This window comes from Pelophylax lessonae, assembly GCF_965119305.1.
Source record: "Pelophylax lessonae genome assembly, chromosome: 5".
Taxonomy (NCBI): Eukaryota; Metazoa; Chordata; class Amphibia; order Anura; family Ranidae; genus Pelophylax; species Pelophylax lessonae.
In genome coordinates, this window is record NC_138772.1 from 229,203,834 (window position 1) to 229,222,441 (window position 18,608).

The 18,608-nt window shown below is 42.6% G+C and overlaps 1 protein-coding gene across 1 annotated transcript in view; it reads right to left on the reverse strand.

Moving 5' to 3' along the window:
• The window catches only part of NR4A3 (nuclear receptor subfamily 4 group A member 3), a 123,819-nt gene that overhangs the window by 79,212 nt on the left and 25,999 nt on the right, over positions 1-18,608 (reverse strand). Inside the window, exon 3 of the mRNA XM_082259932.1 lies at positions 5,391-6,238. Coding sequence (XP_082116058.1) covers positions 5,391-6,236 — 846 coding nt within the window. The 5' untranslated portion in view covers positions 6,237-6,238. The remainder of the gene's footprint in view (positions 1-5,390; positions 6,239-18,608) is intronic.

Here is an 18,608-nt window from a genome sequence, read left to right on the forward strand (position 1 = left end):
GTAGCACTGAACAGAGCCTTGTTCTATCTACTTTCTCCATTCGAATATCACACTGCAAATGGCCGCTAGGGGGAGAATATTTTTATAGTGTGGGGCGTGATTAAGAGCAATGAGCCATGATTAGTAAGAGTCATCATTACTTTCTCCAATCATGGCTCTGACAGTGCTCTGTGCCCTGATTGGGCAAAGCTTTAATTTCTTCAGCCAATCAGGACTTCCAATGCACTGTGCGGCGCAGTACATTGTGGTGGTTCGGTGGGCCCTAATAGTTTGTGGGTTCGCCAAACGAGTGAACAGCCAGAGTTCGGCTGTAACTCATGCTAAGGGCGAACCGTTCGCACAACTCTATTAACTTATAGTACACTAGAGTTTGGAAAGCACTGCAAGCAGGGCCCAGTGCCTGAAGGCCTCATCTCTCTGCAATCTTTGGTCCAGCGGGGTCAGGGCACAGTTTCCAAAGCATCTCCAAGGACAAGCCAATCAGGATCACTGCTCTATACAGTTTAGCTCAAACAACTTGTTTGATATCTTTACTTAGGATTAAAAGAATCTAAGTAGATTTGAAGAGAAAAAAGAGAAGGGAGAATTGTACTTCAGCAGTGCTGAAGAAAAAGCAACCAACCTTTTAGGACACTAGCAAAAAAACTGAAGCATGAGAGTTAGAGGCAGAGTTACATTAGAGGCTGACTTAATATATTTTGTTTGCCAGTGGCCCAACCTCCTGAAGCCAAAAGTATAACCCAATTATAAAAAAATATCTATAATTCCCCTGTCCCTCAATGGATCATAAGGTACTTACAGTTTTGTTTTTGTGTCTAGATACATTTTTAAGAAACAGCACTGACAACTAGTATGAATAAACATTTTAAGAGAAAGTTCTTTAAAATCAAGGGCAGATGGTAACTATGCCATACTGTTGCTTCATAGACTTGGTTATGATAGGTTAGCACCCCCTACAGCTACTGTTGTAGACTACCTTTATGTTGCTGACAAAGACATCTTTCCTCACCCTGCTCAGTTTTTATCTTTTTTAAAGTTTTTAACTCAGAATTTGACTGTCTGCTTCCCTCCCTACAGAAAATAAAAATTCAAGCTTTCAACAAAACGAAAATGAGAAGAAACAGAAGGTCAGAGTGGTCCTCACTATCTGGCAGTGCTAGAATGATACAACACAGTTGTGAGGTGACAATTTCTCATCTTTAGCAGGTTGAAAGGACTCCCTAATCTCATATTTTGGGCAGACACGGTGGGCATACCCAACTGGGACAAGGCTGGGCTGTCTTCAAAAGCAAACCAAAAGTCTGGCTGCTTATTGTTAAATTGTGGGGGGTGGGGGTCCATAGACCTCTGTTTTTTTTTTGTTTTTTTTTTACATAAACATTTTATTTTCTAATCTTTGCTTTGACCTGCTTGACCCACGTCTCCGTTCTCATTCCTATCCTGAAACTTGGTTATATAAAAACTGGTTTTAATGATAAATAAAATAAATGTGTACTTAATAAAGGTTGTTCTCAGTCACCTGATTGTTGTGATAACCTCTGATTGGCTATCACTGTTATCAGTCACTGTATAGCCCAACCCTGTGTTGTTTTCTCCTCATTAAAGGAGAAAAAAAATACTGTACACTGTATCTTTTTTCCTTGCTACAGAAGAAAAAAGTGTGCATAAAAAAATAAAATAGATAGGTCAGGGTTTGATCTAGGTCAGGGTTAGAGTTAGAGTCAAAGATCATGGTCAGGGTCAAAGGTAAAGGTTCAATGTATTTTTGGTAGGATTTAAATTTTTTTTTTTTTATTTTGTATCAGTGTCCGTTAGTGTAAGCTTTAATGTGTTTTAGGTATGATAATGAAAAGGGAATAAAAAGCAAAACGTGCACTATTGTTTCTGAGTAAAACAACAAACAACATACACATATGTGGTATCAGGAGCAGATTTTCTTTGGGGTTGTTCTTTGATGGTAGGTTATGGTAAAGGCAAGAAATACACAGCTAAATTGAAATTAGATTTTATTTGTTTACTATTTTTTACTTTGATTATTTAAAAAAAAAAATCAAATCAGGAGATATCCATTACCATATACTACCAAGTTACCATACACCACCAAATTATTCCAAATTGTCCTAACAAAACAAGTATAATTCATCTGGATAGTTGTGATGATATGCACAATTTTACTACATGTCACTACATGTTTACTTTACATGTTTACTACCTGTCATGTTACTAAAAGTGGCAAAAGCTATGTTCAGGCATTAAAGTGATTGTAAAGTCTTATTTTTTATTCTATTAAAATAACAAACCTGTTATACTTACCTCCTCTGTGCAGTGCTTTTGCACAAGGCAGCCCAGATCCTCCTCTTCTGCGGTCCCTGGCTGGAGTTCCTGGCACCCGAGCGTAGCTGCAGCTCCGTGTATCCATTCAGACATGTAGCTGCCGTTCAGCCCCATGCCCCCCTCTCTCCTGATTGACTAATTGAGTTTGAATGACAGCAGTGGGAGTCAATGGCTGTGTCTCAGTCAGTCAGGAGACAGAGTACGAGGCAGCTGAGGCGCTCGTGGACATTGCTGGATAGAGAGGGGGCATAGAATGCATTAGGATAAAAAACCTTCACAACCCCTTTAAGATTTGTTTTACCTTGAAGTGGTTAAACATGGTCATGTATTGTTAAAATCATGGGTGAGAAAATTGGAAAATTTTATAACACTCGTTTTCATAGTGTTGGGTATTAAGTACAAGAGCAGATAACAGTTGAAATGGTAGTGTAAAATATGTACAGTGCACATGCTGAATAAAAGCCTTTTTTAACAAGTACAAACTTTCATATTTCCAGAATCCTTTGTCAGTGGCCAGTTTGTGCATGTGCAGTCAATTGCCATTTGATATCTGTAGAAAGTTTTAGATAGTTAGAGATGAATCAACTTTGATGATAATAGATACAAAGGTGCCCATAACCATTAGAGCAGTGGTCCTCAACCCTGGCCTACAGGGCCCACTAACAGGCCAGGTTTGCAAGATAACTGAAATATATCCCAGGTGATATAATTTGCTGCTCAGTGATTGCAGTACTCTAGTCTGCTTCTCCCCAAGGTAATACTTAAAATCTGGCTTGTTAGTGGGCCCTGAGAACCGGAGTTGAGGACCACTGCATTAGAGGATAGTCTCTAAAACTGACCAGATCAGAAGAGATTCAAATTCTGAAAAGCATTATCCAATCTTTTTGGTTTTCCCTGATCAGGGATGTGCTTTATTTTTTTATGGAACCAGCGGCCTACAGAACTACCTTAGGCAGTTGATTGTGCCTGCAGAAATGACCACGCTCTGCTGCCTTTATCTTTTGGTCAGTACATGGTGGTCCGTATAGCAGTATAGTGGAAAAAATTCAGATGCAATTGACTGACTTCAGAGTACTTAGGTTTCAAATGATCACTCAGATTGAGCTTCAGGTTACTTGCTTCTCTGACAACTGAGAAATGGAACTTCCTCATTCCAGATGATTGGAACCATCAATTCCACAGTCCTCAAAACACCATTTACACCACACTCTTTGTTTTTTACTGTAAAAGAGTAATGCCCATGGAAACTAACTAGGCCAGAACCAGTACTTCCCAAATAGTTAAAAACCCATGTTCCAAACTCATGCAATAGTTGCTCAGAATAAACCTTTTCTGGCAGACATTCATAACATTTCCTAAAGTATTTAGCTGCAAAATTATGTATGGAAGATATTAACTGGGGAACTGGGGAGCATTTCTCCATCCTTTAACCACTGACAGCCACAAAGAAGTAGGGAATGTAAGCCCTTAGCACACCAGTATGATGTGCCTGCTTTAGAGGGACAGTAGTTTACCTTCATAAAATCACTAGAACACACCAATAGGATGACAGTTATGTACACTATGCATTTCTCTGTTCATATGCCTTATGAATGGGCCTAGCAGTCCGAAATCTTAAATGACAGGATGTTAAGCTATCACATTGACAATACCTTTGCCTCCTTATGTAAGTACTCTATAAGATAAACACCAAAAACAAGCAAGTAAACAAAACGTTGATAAGGATCTAGTAAGTTTTTAAAACTATTTAGAATTGAATTGTTGATCAGGTGAAAATGCACTTATACCCCTCTACACAGAGTAGTAAAGTAAACTCACTCACCAGACTCTATTGAAAAGCACCCTTCATGCAAAGGTACGAAATAGGAAGTCAGGTAGCTGAGCTGAGTTGAGCTTGAAACTCATTGATTTTTACCTACACGTCCACCATAAACAGAGTGAGTGGAGGTTTAGTATTGATGAGTTGGAAACCTGAGGTATTGGAGTTCAGCTTTCTTTTAAGTGCTAATGCTGATTACCAAGGGTGATTGACAGTGCTATAGTGGTTTCTGCATGAATGAAACCTGTAAACAATCAATGCACGCTCTATTGATAAAAGCACTGTAACTATATTGGTACTATGTAATTCTGTCACAGGCTACATAAATGAAACCTGCAAACACTGGTTGCAAGCTTCATACTTTGTTACGATCATGTTAGTTATTTTGGTAAGTGCTTGTGTGCAACTCCAAGAATTGTCATTTCATTTGCATATAATATCAAATTAAGTATAAAAATAAATATAGGCTACTCCTATTTAACCCCTTATTACCTAGTACTAATTCGTTTTATTAACTCTTCCTTCTTTTTGCTTTTTTAATACTGTTTGTATAAAACCTTTTTGTTTGATTCATTTTGTTATTTTGCCATTGTAGCTTCACATTTTAGATATGTTTTGCCCACTTTTCATCTTACTATGCTACATACACTGCAACACTGCTTCACTCTGGTTTGGTTTCCCATCCTCTAAAAAGTGGGAACCCTAGGGCTGGTGGAGTATGACTAACTTCTGCACCTTTCACACACCATTCTATTTAGGTGTGCAGGCATGATCCTAAAACCCAACTTCTGTAATGGTTGCCTCAGCTGAATGTGAATTGTGGCTTCAGACAGCCATTCGTGTTTAAGCTCATAAGGAAAGGTATTTTACAAACTCTGAAATACAAGGAACATTTCCAAGAAGGTTTTTAAACTTCTAGGATCACTATTTCTACTCCCAGTGAGACTCAGCTCCCACTTTGGCATTTTTGCTATTAGTGCTAAAGGACCTTGTCCAAGCACTGATTACCTGATATCTTTTAAAGAAGACGTATCTATCAGAGAGTCTGGTAAGTGAGCATGAATGGGTTAGAATAAACCTGTCTGAATCTGTAAATTCGGTGATTATTTTTCCATTTTCTGGAGTATTGCAAAACATTATCCCTTCAATCATGACACTGTTAGTAAGCATATTTTACACAAATGTATCCTGATACAGACATGGATTAAAAAGGATTTGACAATCTGCTAAATCTTACCTTGAAGAAGCCTTTACATCCCTCACATGTCCTAACTCCATAATGTTGACAGGCTGCATTATCTCCACACACTGCGCATGATCCCTCCCCAGTTGAGGAGCTCCTGCTGGGTGGTGATGGAATACTGCCCTCACCTACCATGTTAATAGCTTGGCCAGTTGCGAGAGGAGAAAAGACAAGATTTGACACCTTTGCCATGGGTAAATTAAATGACAAGGACTCCACTGATATTTGTGTTGAGTCTCCTGGAAGGCCTGCTGGCATGTTATGAGAAGATTCATAGCACACCTGAGGGTTATACAATGGAGTATGAGGAGGTGAATTCTTAAAGCGGAAAATTGGAAAACGTGAAGAAAGAGTTCTATGTGAAGTCTCCATCAAGTTACTAGGAGTCATGCAAGAATGAGTACCTGGCAAGGCATGCGTGTCTTCCCACTGTTGTGATTTGTGAGTTGAATATCCTGGTGTAGTTGGAGTTGATGGTGGAGATGTTTTAAAATACACTGATGTGCTTGGCAGAGCATCTTCTGTTTGCTGTGGAGCTGAACCTTGGTAACTGGATAAACTGGGATTTTCCATTTTTATCAGTGGCCTCTGTCCAGATGCTTGTATTTGGTACAAGCACGATGGTTTACATTCATAGCTTCCTGAATACCCCTCAATAAAAGTACTAAAGCTTGGCAAGGATGTAGTTGCAGAAGCAGTAATCTCTGTGCTCCTTAGTTCCATGTTACATTTTGTACTTGTAGAAGTCATCATTTCTGAACTGAAATCGGGGGCATGACCACAAACCTGGGTAATGTAAGTGGAACCAGGTGGTGTAGGATTATACTGTATGCAGGGCATATCTGTAAATGAAATAAACATTACAAAATTCTAAAAACTAGTACTGTAAAAATGTAAAATATATCATGTATCAAATACTTTAGAAAAGCAGATTGATGGTACAGAGAGGGAAAATTACAGTATTTACTTTAATACTAGGACAATGACAACATCTTAAAGGGATAACAAAAAAATGTGTGTAGATAATTTATTTAATGATTTTAGTTTTTCTTCTTTCTATTAATGAATTATTAAATATTGCTAATAAATGCTTCATATTTATTATGTGCAGTCACCAGGTTGCTCTTCAGGTTTATTCAGAAAACATACACAGTTGTATGGATAGAAAAGGGGCATAACCCTTCCCAGTCCCCTTGCTCATATGGCTCCAAAGTGAGTGTCTTTTTCTAATATCATGGCGCACTCTGTATTACAATTTTACATTTAGATTAAATTTATGAACACTTAGTGAAAAGGTTTTGTTGTAACAAATCAATACATTTTAACAAATTTCCCTTTAAATTGTTGTCCTGCAGATTAATAAAAAAAATGCACAATCTATGTTATCTAATTTATTTGACACACATTTAAATGACAGTCTTTTATTTTCCACTACCAAAAAAGGCATATGAATGAATCAAAGTAATTTTTTAAACAGTTTAGTTTGGCGTTACCACTCAAAGGTTTTGGCGCATGAATTTCCAGCCATGTCACCATCATTCAATGGAATTTTCATTAATTTTAAAAATGAAAAAAGAATATTGCTTATGGTTATAATATCATAGCAGATTGAGTTACGTCAGCCTTAGGGCTTGTTCTCACCATGACAATTGAGCTGTGTTTTTCTGCACCCCAATGCACATGTATGTTTTGAACAGGGCACAGCAACATTTTTTATACATTGTGTGGAGGTGTGCAGAAAATACAGCTTAGACATAGTGTGAAAAAAATAAAATTACACTGAAATCGAAAATTCAAGGGTACACATCTAGCATAGATAGGTATAAATAGATGCTTGGTTCACACCTTTATAGAAGGGTACTTGTGTTACAGCAAGCCCCTTTCAGCAAAACACACTTTAGAAATAAAAAGAGATAGATAGTTTTCCTGACAAGCACAACAGTGTGATCTGGCATACAGCCTCGTTGTTGCAATTTCACAAATCCATTAGCAACATTGTCTAAAACAAGTGTCAAATCCTATATTCTCGAAATATATTAATAGTAAAAGGGTCAGGTCTGAGCATTTTAGCCTTATTACAAAATTAAGGGTTGGTGACTGGGGACAAAGTGAAGGCAAATGTAATAAATATATTCTTCAGCTCTGTGTATACTAAGGGAAATGGGGGATTTCATGTCATGAGCTATATTCTCATTTAGGGTTCCTTTATGTCATTATTGGTTTTATACTCTATGTTATATCTCCAAATATTGCAGTTTTTAAACTTTATTACCAATAAAATGTAATTTTTTTACATCTGATGTGTTATTTTGATAGCATCTGAGGGAGGAGTTTAACGCCTACAAAGTCACGCTTTCTTTTTCTTTCTTCGATTTTTGACTACTTAATTAGGATAGCTTACACCCATGGGTCCTCTAAGAGTTCAGTTTTGTTATTTCAAAGTCATTGCGGTGCCTATATTTAAAAATGGGGTCAAAGACTTTACCAAGTAGTTACAGACTGGTTAGTATAACAGCTATAGTTGGGAAGATACAAAAGAGTTTTTGCCAGGAACCAGTATTTTAGGCTTTAGACAGATTCACAAAAGACCAAAGTTCAAAAAAATATGATTTTTATACTTACCGTAAAATCCATTTTTCTGAGTTCATTAACGGACACAGCGCTCCATAGTCAGAACCATAGGGTTATATCGCCCCCTACAGGAGTAGGACTTTAGGTAGAAAAAAGACTTGGCTACGCCTATGGGCAGTCCTAGCTAGTATACATCCTCCTCTGCTATAGGCCTTCAGTTTAGTAACAAGCAGTGTCAGAAGTATTAAAACTTCATAGAGGGATGGGTGCTGTGTCCGTCAATGAACTCAAAGAAATGGATTTTACAGTAAGTACAAAAATCCTATTTTCTCTTCATTCATTAACAGACACAGCGCAAAATATTCAGAACCATAGGGACGTCTCCAAGCAGTGCCAAATATTAAGTTATATAAGGGGTGGGACAACAAAAAAATACCAAGGCTAAACACAAAAACCAGGTAACAGGAGCTCAACAAATAAACAACTGGAGCCAACCTGAACAATACATCCCCATGAGGGAACAGACCCTCTAAAAAGCAGCCTGCAAAACCTTGCGGCCAAGGGAGCATCCTCAGATGCCAACACATCCACTTTACAGAACTTAGTGAAAGTGTGTACCGAAGACCAAGTGGCTGCCTTCCAACCTTCCAAACCTGTGCCAATGATGCCTGATGACAGAAGGCCCAAGAAGCACTAAGCGCCTGAGTAGAGTGACCGTTACAGGGAAAGGAGGAACCTGACACTTGATAGAATAGGCCTTAGTCACTGTCTGTCTGATCCATCTGGTACTGGTTGCAGAAGAAGCTGACAGCAGGCCCTCCCTGAGAGGCAGTCCCCAAGGGAAGTTGGCGACCAATTGCACCAGGTCGGCGTACCAAGACCGACAAGGCCAATCTGGGGCCACCAGAATCCGTTCGGCCTCGATCCTGCGCAGAAGCTGTGGAAGCAGCATGAGAGAAAATAAGAAGTAGATCAGAAGATACTGACCACCAGAGTGTCTGTGGCATTTGCAAGAAGATCCCGTGACCTTGCCACAAACCTCGGTACCTTTCTATTGAGCCGAGACACCAACAGGTCCACCTTGGAGGTTGCAAACCGCAGACATATGATATGAAACACGCGTGGATGAAGGGACCATTCCCCTTGGTCCAACGTCTGATGTCTGAAATAGTCCGCCTGCCAGATTTCCACTCCTGGAATGTGTACAGCAGAGAGGGCAGGAACAAAGCGTTCTGCCCACCGGAGAATGGGGCTACTTCCAGAGCCGCCAACACACTTTTTGTTCCACCCTGGTGATTGACATAAGCCACTGCCGTGGCATTGCCTGACTAGATCTGTCCCGGAAGTCCCGAGAGCCGATCCATTCAGTGATCCAGGCACAACCTGATCGCTCGAAGTTCCAATACATTGATCGGTAGTCTGGAATCCTTCAGCGTCCAACAACCCTGAACGGAGCTCAGTCCCAGGACACCTCCCCACCTGGACAGACTGGCATCCACAGTGACCACTGTCCACTACAAGGGGATAAAAGATTTGCCCTGCTGAAGAGCCGGAGAGCAAAGCCACCAGACCAGGGAACCCCAGCCGAATCTGATTGTCCAGAGACTTCGGACAATTGTCCCATTTCACCAGGATATCCCTCTAAAGGGACCTCAGATGGTATTGGTTAAACGGAACTGCCTCAAAGGTAGACACCATCGGGCCCAGGACCCGAAAGCAAGTCTGCAGGGAAGACCACCTTCTGGAAAGCAATAGATGAATCGCAGCATGCAACTTCTGGAGTTTGTCCAGGGGAAGACACACTGGCTAGAGCTGAATCCAGAGTCAGACCCAGATAATCCAATTTTCTGGATGGTATCAGAGCAGACTTCTGGTAGTTCAGAATCCAACCGAACTCCTTCAGGGTCTGTATAGTGATCTCCACGTTGTCCATCAAGGCAGAAGAGGACTTCGCTCGCAAGAGGAGGTCGTCCAGGTAGCCCAGTACCGCAATTCCCAACTGATGTAGCAATGCCAGAACCGGGGCCAACACTTTTGTGAGGATTCAAGGAGCAGAGGCGAGGGGTAGGCGAGAGCAAAATGGTAATGCCACAAACTGATAATGTTCCTCTCCCACGTGAAGGAAACGCTGGTGTCAGGCACATATTGGAATGTACAAGTAAGCATCCTTGATGTAGAGGCAAGAAAATCTCCCTGATGTAAGGATGCCACTACCGTGTGAATGGACTCCATTCTGAATCTCTGTACAAAGCAGTTCAGGACCTTGAGGTCCAGAATCGGACAGACCTTCCTCTCCTTTTTTGGAACCGTAAACAGGTTTGAATAAAAACCTTGAAACTGTTCTGATACCGGAACCAGGACAATCATTCCCTGAAGCAACAGGTCCTGCACTGCCCCGGAGAGAGCTTGCAATCGGTCTAGGGACAGACATACAAGAACCTTTCCAGGAGGGCAAGAATGAAACTCTATCTTGTAACTGGACAGATTTACTTCATGGACCCATTTGTCATTTACCAAGGAAGTCTACGGGCCCAGAAATCAACTAAAACGTGCCCCCCACCCCATGCATGGATGAGGGCACACCTTCATGCTGAAGGAGCCTTGTTCGTGGGTCTAGAGAATCCAACTCTCGGCTTGCCAGACCAGGGCCACTTGGAACCTCCCGAGGAGGGCTTGAAAGGTTTTGAACCCTTGTCAGTGGACCCTGAGGGATGAAGAAACTTTTTGTGTGCCGAGAAAGAAGGGCCGCCTCCCCTTCCCAGACTGTGGATGAAAGGTGCCCCCCCCCCCCCCGTGAGACTCTTCATGATGTCATCCAGGGTAGCTCCAAACAGGTGATCGCCTTGAAGGGGTAAATCAGTCAGAGCTTTTTTAGAAGTCTTGTCTGCAGACCAACACTTAAGCCACAATACGCGACTAAGCACCACTGCCGAAAGAGATAGCTTAGAAATCAAGGGAGCCGCATCCAAAGGGACATCGCAGACAAACTGCAGCCCCTGGACCAATTGGTCCGCCAACTCAGCAAAGGCAGGGGGAATCTGCTCACTCCCTAGATCATGGCGCAAAAGTTTGGCTCACTCAATTAGTGCTTGTGACATCAGGGCAATGGCCAGGACCGGCCTCAGCGCAGAACCAGCAATAGTGAACATATTGCGGGACACAGACTCCACCTTTCTGTCAGCCAGATCCTAAAAGCCGGAGATTCCTCTACCTGAATCATGGTTGCATTGTTCAACCTGGAAACAGGCGGGTCCACCACTGGTGGGACAGTCCACTTCTTGAGTGACTCCTCAAAGGGGTACCTCACCGCAAAGTGTTTAGGAACCACAAAGGGAAGTTTTGGACACGCACAATCTTTATAGGCAAACTTGTAAAAAAAAAAAATAGGGATAAGGAAACACCTTTGCCATGCCAAACTGCTTGTGGGTGCCAAAGGGGACAGCCACCTCCGCAGCTGCTTCAGCTGCATCCTCCAGCATCAGAGTCTCCTGCACAGATGTAATCAGTGCGTCAACCAGCACCTTCTCGTGTGCAGCTACAGGTGTGAAGGAGTCATCCTCAGTATCTGCTAGATCAGGGAGCATGGTGATAAACCCCGCAGGCTGGGCCACATATGCAGTAACAGAGCAAGATACAGGATCTAATGAGACAGATAAAGCAGGGAAGGGCGGGGGACACTTTTTGCTAGCCCGCTGCCCAAAGCTACCTCCACCCGGGAAACAAAGGACTCCAGGACCGCCATTAGTGCATCAATGGAGGGCTAGGACACCCAAGGGACCTGCTGCTTTCAGGTGGGGAAACATGCTCCTGAGACTCCATAAGGTAAAGAGGGGACCCACCAGAAAAAAAAGTGTCTAGCACTGCTAGGGGACTCACTCACCGATGGCATCGCACCTGTATCACCACAGGGGTACCCAAAAACACAGCACCCCACAACCTGCAGCAGAGAGAGGGCGGAACCCCACCAGAACTCACCAACCCACCAGAGTAGCACCGGTCTGCACCAGAAATAACCAGTATCCATGTGCGGCATCCAGGGGAAAAGCAAACCCAAGAGTCAACACCAGGGAAAAAGGAGGGGCCCTCACAGCCATAATCACCGTCCAGAGGCTCCACAGTCATGGCCGCCACTCCTAATGCACGCCAAGCCAGCCAAAAATGGCCACCAGACTACACAAACATGACCGCCAGCATAGAGACTCACACAGGCCCTAAAACAATGACACGGCCCCCATGAGGCTCCGAGGAACGCAGGCCACATACACAAAGGAAAGAGGGATCCGGGCACAGGACCACAAACAACAGCCAGCACCCACCCTAGCCGGGAAGTCCGTTCCTGCCGACGGCATGCCTACCCGCCCCCTTCCCCACCGGTACATTGCAGCACACCAGCCTCATCCACCTGCCAACCCACATCGCTACCCCGAGGGGGGGGCCTGTGGGGGTTACAAAGATGGCCCACAGGGACCACCAAACTAAAGGGGGGTTTGGGGGGAAAGAGGGGAACCCACAGGTCCAGCTGTCCCAGGGGGAGAGGGGGGACAGCATACTAACAATACCAGGAACCAGGCAGGCACCACCCCAGACAGAACCTCCTCACCAATGAAATGGGGGGCTGTCAGCCAGGCGAAATACTGCGACTCAGGCCAAGACCCGGATGTATACGACCTCGCGAGGTGGTTAACTCGCAGGCCAACCTCCGTCCAGTGGGGCTATGTCGCGGCCGACCTAGCGCGGAGCTCTGGTCTGTGCACGCTCGCTGGCCAGACTGGGGGGAACCACGGAATCTAACTATCCAGCCTGTCCTCCAGCCCGGCAGTTGATTGTAGATCTCAGGAAAAAAAACAGGAGAAAGAAATTCCATTATAGGGAAAACTTGCCAGGTCCAAAGATTTCGCCAGGGAACTAGGTCCTTACTCCTGACTATAGCAGAGAGGGGGATGTATACCATCTAGGACTGCCTATAGTCTTTTTTCTGCCTAGTGTCCTACTCCTGTATGGAGCGATATAACCCTATGGTTCTAAATTTGGAGCTCTGTGTTTGTCGATGAACTAAAGAGAAAAATCGGATTTCTTTTTATGAGCAATTAAGCAAAAGGATTGAAGTATACTTGAATTTTGCAAAAGCATTTGACACAGTTGCCCATTCGGGATAGGAAACTGGCCAAGAGACTGTATTCATAAAGTAGTGAATAATGCCTTACACTCTGAATAGTCCAAGGTAAATAGTGGTGTACCCCATGGTTCAGTGTTGGGTCCTAATGCTGGCCATACACTATCATTCAAATTCATTACACCTTTAGGATGAATTATAGCGGAGACTGTGAACCAGGTCTTCTCGTCCAACATCAGTGCCTGACCTCACAAATGCGTTTCTGGAAGAATGGTCAAACATTCCTTAGACAGACTCCTAAACCTTGTCGACAGCCTTCCAAGAAGAGTTGAAGCTGTTATAGGTGCAAAGGGTGGGTCAACTCAATACTGAACCCCACGGACTAAGACTGGGATGCCATACAAATTTACGTGCATGTAAAGTTAGGCATCCCAATACTTTTGGTAATATAGAGTATCTGATTGTAGGGGCTCCTGGTTGAGACCAAACTCCACTTGGGTTTCAGGACTTGGATGAGCCCATCTTTTTTTTACTGGTGGTAAACAATGTTCACACTAGCCCGTGACAGTTTGCATACAATGGATATAAAAAGTCTACACACACCTGGTAAAACGACAGGTTTCTGTGATGTAAAAAAATGAGACAAAGATAAATAATTTCAGAACTTTTTCCACATTTAGAGCCCATTCACACTGCCGCAACTTGTCAGGCGACTTGTCAGCCTGACAAGTCGCCGGTCGGTCGCGGTCCATTGAGTAGTACAGGACCCGTTCTAATAGGAGTGACACAAGTCGCTCCGACTTAGAAAAAGAGTCCTGTACTACTTTGGGGCGACCTGGGAGCGACTTGCATAGACTTCCATTATGTGAAGTCCCTGCAAGTCGCGCCGAAGTCGCGGTGCACGCGACTTCACAGGTCGCCCCCCGATGTCGTGTCGCCTCAGTGTGAACCGGCTCTTAATGTTACCTATTAACTGTAAAACTCAATTGAAAAACAAAATGAAACATTTTGGGGGGGGGGGGAGTAAAAATAGAAAACTAAAATAATGTGGTTGCATAAGTGTGCACGCCCTCTTATGACTGGGGATGTAGTTGTGTTCAGAATTAAGCAATCACATTTAAGCTTATGTTAAATAGGCAGACATTTAAAGTGCCTCTGATTAACCCCCAAATAAAGTTTAAAGTAGGTCTTTCCTGACATTTTCTTAGTCGCATCCTACAGCAAAAGCCATGGTCCACAGAGAGCTTCCAAAGCATCAGAGGGATCTCATTGTTAAAAGGTATAAGTCAAGGGTACAAAAGAATTTCCAAGGCATTAGACTTACCACAGAACACAGTGAAGACAGTCTTAATCAAGTGGAGAAAATAGGGCACAACAGTGACATTACCAAGAACTGGACGTCCCTCCAAATATGATGAAAAGACAAGAAGAAAACTGATCAGGGAGGCTGCCAAGAGGCTTACAGCAACATTAAAGTAGCTGCAGGAATATCTGGCAAGTACTGGCTGTGTGGTACATGTGACAACAATCTCCTGTATTCTTCATACGTCTGGGCCATGGGGTAGAGTGGCAAGACAGAAGGAAGCCTTTTCTTGTGAAGAAAAACATCCAAGCCCAGGTAAAAATTGCAAAAACACATCCGAAATCTCCTGAAAGCATTTGGGAAAATGTGTTATGGTTTGAAAGCACCAAGGTTGACCTATTTGGCCATAATTCCAAAAGATATGTTTGGTGCAAAAACAACACTGTACATCACCAAAAAAAACAACATATCCACAGTGAAGCATGGTGGTGGCAGCATCATGCTTTGGGGCTGTTTTTCTTCAGCTGGAACAGGAGCCTTACTGAAGGTAGAGGGAATTATTAACAGTTCCAAATACCAGTCAATACTAGCACAAAACCTTTAGGCTTCTGCTAGAGAGCTAAACGTGAAAACGTGAAACGTGAATGGCCCAGCCAGAGCCTAGACCTGAATCCAATTGAAAATCTGTGGGGTGATCTGATGATCTGAAGAGGGCTGTGCACAGGAGAGGGAGTGGACAAATATTGGCAAATCAAGATCTGCCATGCTGATAGACTCATACCCAAAAATACTGAGTGCAGTAATAAAAAAAGTATTAGTTTAAGGGTGTGCACACTTATGCAGCCATATTATTTTATTTTATTTTTTTTTACTTCCCTCCACCTAAAAGATTTCAGTTTGTTGTTCAACTGAGTTGTACAGTTTATAGGTCATATCAAAGGTGGAAAAAGTTCTGAAATTATTTATCTTTGTCTCATTTTTTTACATCACAGAAATCTGACATTTTAACAGGGGTGTGTAGACTTTTTATATCCACTGTATGCAAACTGTTACGGACTAGTGTAAACACTGTTTGCCACCAGTAAAAAAAAGATGGGCTCATCCAAGTCCTAAAACCCAAGTGGTGTTTGGTCTCAACCAGGAGCCCCTGCAATCAGATACACTATTTTACCAAAAGTATTGGGATGCCTACCTTTACATGCACGTGAACTTTAATGGCATCCCAGTCTTAGTCCTTGGGGTTCAGTATTGAGTTGACCCACACTTTGCACCTATAACAGCTTCAACTTTAAATCCACTGTAGGTCACGAATCCAATTAATCTACTCCACCTGAAAAAAAAACTGTCTCACTAAAGCTGTGTACACACGTATAGAAATTTGGCAGGAACCAGACAGATTTCGATCTGTGTGCAGTCCTTTCTGTTCAACAAAAGCCAGTCGTAAGCCAATGACTGCAGTGTTGATCAGTGTATTCTGATTGGGGGGGGGGGGGGGGGGGCAGGGGGATCCCTGCTGTCACAATAAAATAGTGCAGCAGAGGAGATTCCTGCATCCACATCGCTTGTCTGGATGTTGGAATCTGTGAAGTTTTTTGTTCAGCCCAGTGTGTACCCAGCTTAAGTCAAGAATCAAGAAGCTAATCTGGAAGTACATGGTATTCCAATTATTTTAAGGTCCTATTCAACTATCTGGATCTGTTCCATGTCTCTCTGGTTACTTTTGGAGGATTTAAATCATCTGCTCTAATAATCTCACCTCCTGAATCTACTCTCATGGCATGGGGATCTTCCAAACGTTTTATAAAATCCAGACTGGATTACGGATGAGGATAAAGAAGAGGCAAACAAAAATATTACATATTATATTTTTGAGATGTGTAGTAGCACCACAGTGCAGTATGAATTAACATGTGACCCTGGGAGAAAATACCAATAGAGAAAGTAGCCTAAGATTATAGGCTAAGAACATTTGACCAAATAGAAAATATTATGAGGGAATATAATAGTATGAGGAAATATTTTCCTGCAGTTTGGCTTTAAAGTTATTGTAAAGTCTTGTTTTTTTTCCTATGAAAATAACAAACATGTTATACTTACCTGCTCTGTTGCAGTGGATTTGCACAGGGCAGCCTAGATCCTCCTCTTTTTGAGTCCCTCTACTGTGATCCTGGCTCTTCCCTCCTGTTCAGTGCCCCCACAACAAGCAGCTTGCTATGGGGGCACCCAAGCTTCCTGTTTCCATTCAGACACAGAACCCCACCCAGGCCCCTCTCTCTCCTGATTGGCTAGCTGACTTTGATTGACAGCAGCAGTAGCCAATGGCACTGTTGCTGTGTCTCAGACAATCAGGAGGGAGAATCTCGGACCACTGAGACATTTGTGGACATCGCTGGACAGAGACGGACCTCAGGTAAGTGTTAGAAGGGCTGAGGGGCCTGCTGCACACAGAAGACTTTTTATCTTAATGCATAGAATTTATAGACTTTACAACTCCTGCATTAGGGTGTGTACCTTAAAGCTCAAACACATATGTGTGTGCCTTTGTATACTGTGTATACTGTATATACTGACGGTGTCAGTAGAGCAGTGGACAGTGTCAGTAGGGCAGAGATTGGTGTCAGTAGGGCAGTGGATGGTGATTTTTTACAATTTTATTTTTTCAATTGTAATTTTTTTAAGAGCCCCGTTAGGGGGCTTTGGTGAAATATTAGTGGCTTAAACAGGGGGAATCTGCACAACACAGGGTAATTAGTATGTGCCTTGGCACACCTGTGCACACGCCTATGGTGCTTAGATATGGTGAAAACAGTTTATAGTTTGTTATTTTTGCGCTGGCCAATTGGATCACATGCTGTGGATTTTTTCTATCTTTCTATTTCAAGGTTGCAATAAAAATACTTTAGCAACCGTGACTTGGTGTTCTTCAGTGTCCCACTCCTAGGCTGATGACACATGAGCGATTCTGCTGTTAGTGACATCTTACCAGCAGCAAGAATGCTAAAAAGGCTTCCTGTGTGTCCCTCTGGAATTGCCTCCCCTGTAATCACAAGCAGTGAGATGTCGCTCTGTTGCTGGCCCAAATGCTGCTGAATGTTGATCTCTGGTGATGTGGCTAAATCTTGCTGCCTCAACTACAGAGGAAAGGCTTCCATAGTGACAAAACAGTCAGCTTCTTGGTGATCCCTTTGCTGTCAGTTTTGACAAACTGTCAGTGGCACGATTACTTGCGGCAGAGTTGACCATGTCTCATCTGCCATAAACTGCAACATTAAAAAGAAATCTATAAGTCTATTTTCTTCAGTGTAGAATAAACAATGTATTTTGTACCTGCCAGTGGACAACTTCAATATTTTATTTTTGAGCATGCATACATTGGTCTTAAACCTTTTTGAGAGAAAAAAAGACACAAGGCAAATGACTTTAAAGTGTATTTGCATTAAAGTTGTATAAATGCACTTAGACTTTATTAAGTAGTTACACATTAATAACTGCCCTTCTAAACAAAGCACTAACGTAAACTTCATGCCAACCACAAGAAAGATATTCCTTGTGGGATTTGAAATTTGAAGGCTGTGGACCATGATTTAGGTTTGAGTTAAAATATTACACATATACTATGTTATTTGGATACTGTGACGGTGTTCACCGTCACTGGAATTTAAGGACAGATGGGTGATGGTTTGGATTGCTTCACATTTGTCAGCAAGGTTTCCATGTAGAAATATTGAGATTTGTTCCCATTTGCCATGAGGTCTCTGACCAGGAAGTACAACTCCTAATATGGTCATTCCAGGAAGTTCAATGAGGAGACTGACTGTCTAACAATGTTGCTTTTGTCTGAGGTGGCTTTCCATTCACCTATTGTCGGGTGTGCTAATGAACCCACCTGTTGTCTGCTAAAGGATGTACTGACACACAGAGTCATGTGTATTGGGGGCTCGTTATGGAACCATTGTTCTGTGTCTGGCTATTGTGTACATTGATTGTCCCCTGGGGGCTTCTGTCTCATTACACATAACAGTCCTTCTAGTCAAGCTATCGGACCAATCCCTGCTGACTCATTTTCAAGTCCTCATTTGCATGGCTAAGGAGGACCTGAAGGATAACGGCATGTACTGTGCAATTGACCAATGGGAAAGCGGTTGTTGGGGGCAGGATGTTCCAAATTCTGTATAAAAGTGTGTTGTGTACTTCCAATAAATGTCTTCCTGTTTGAACTTACATA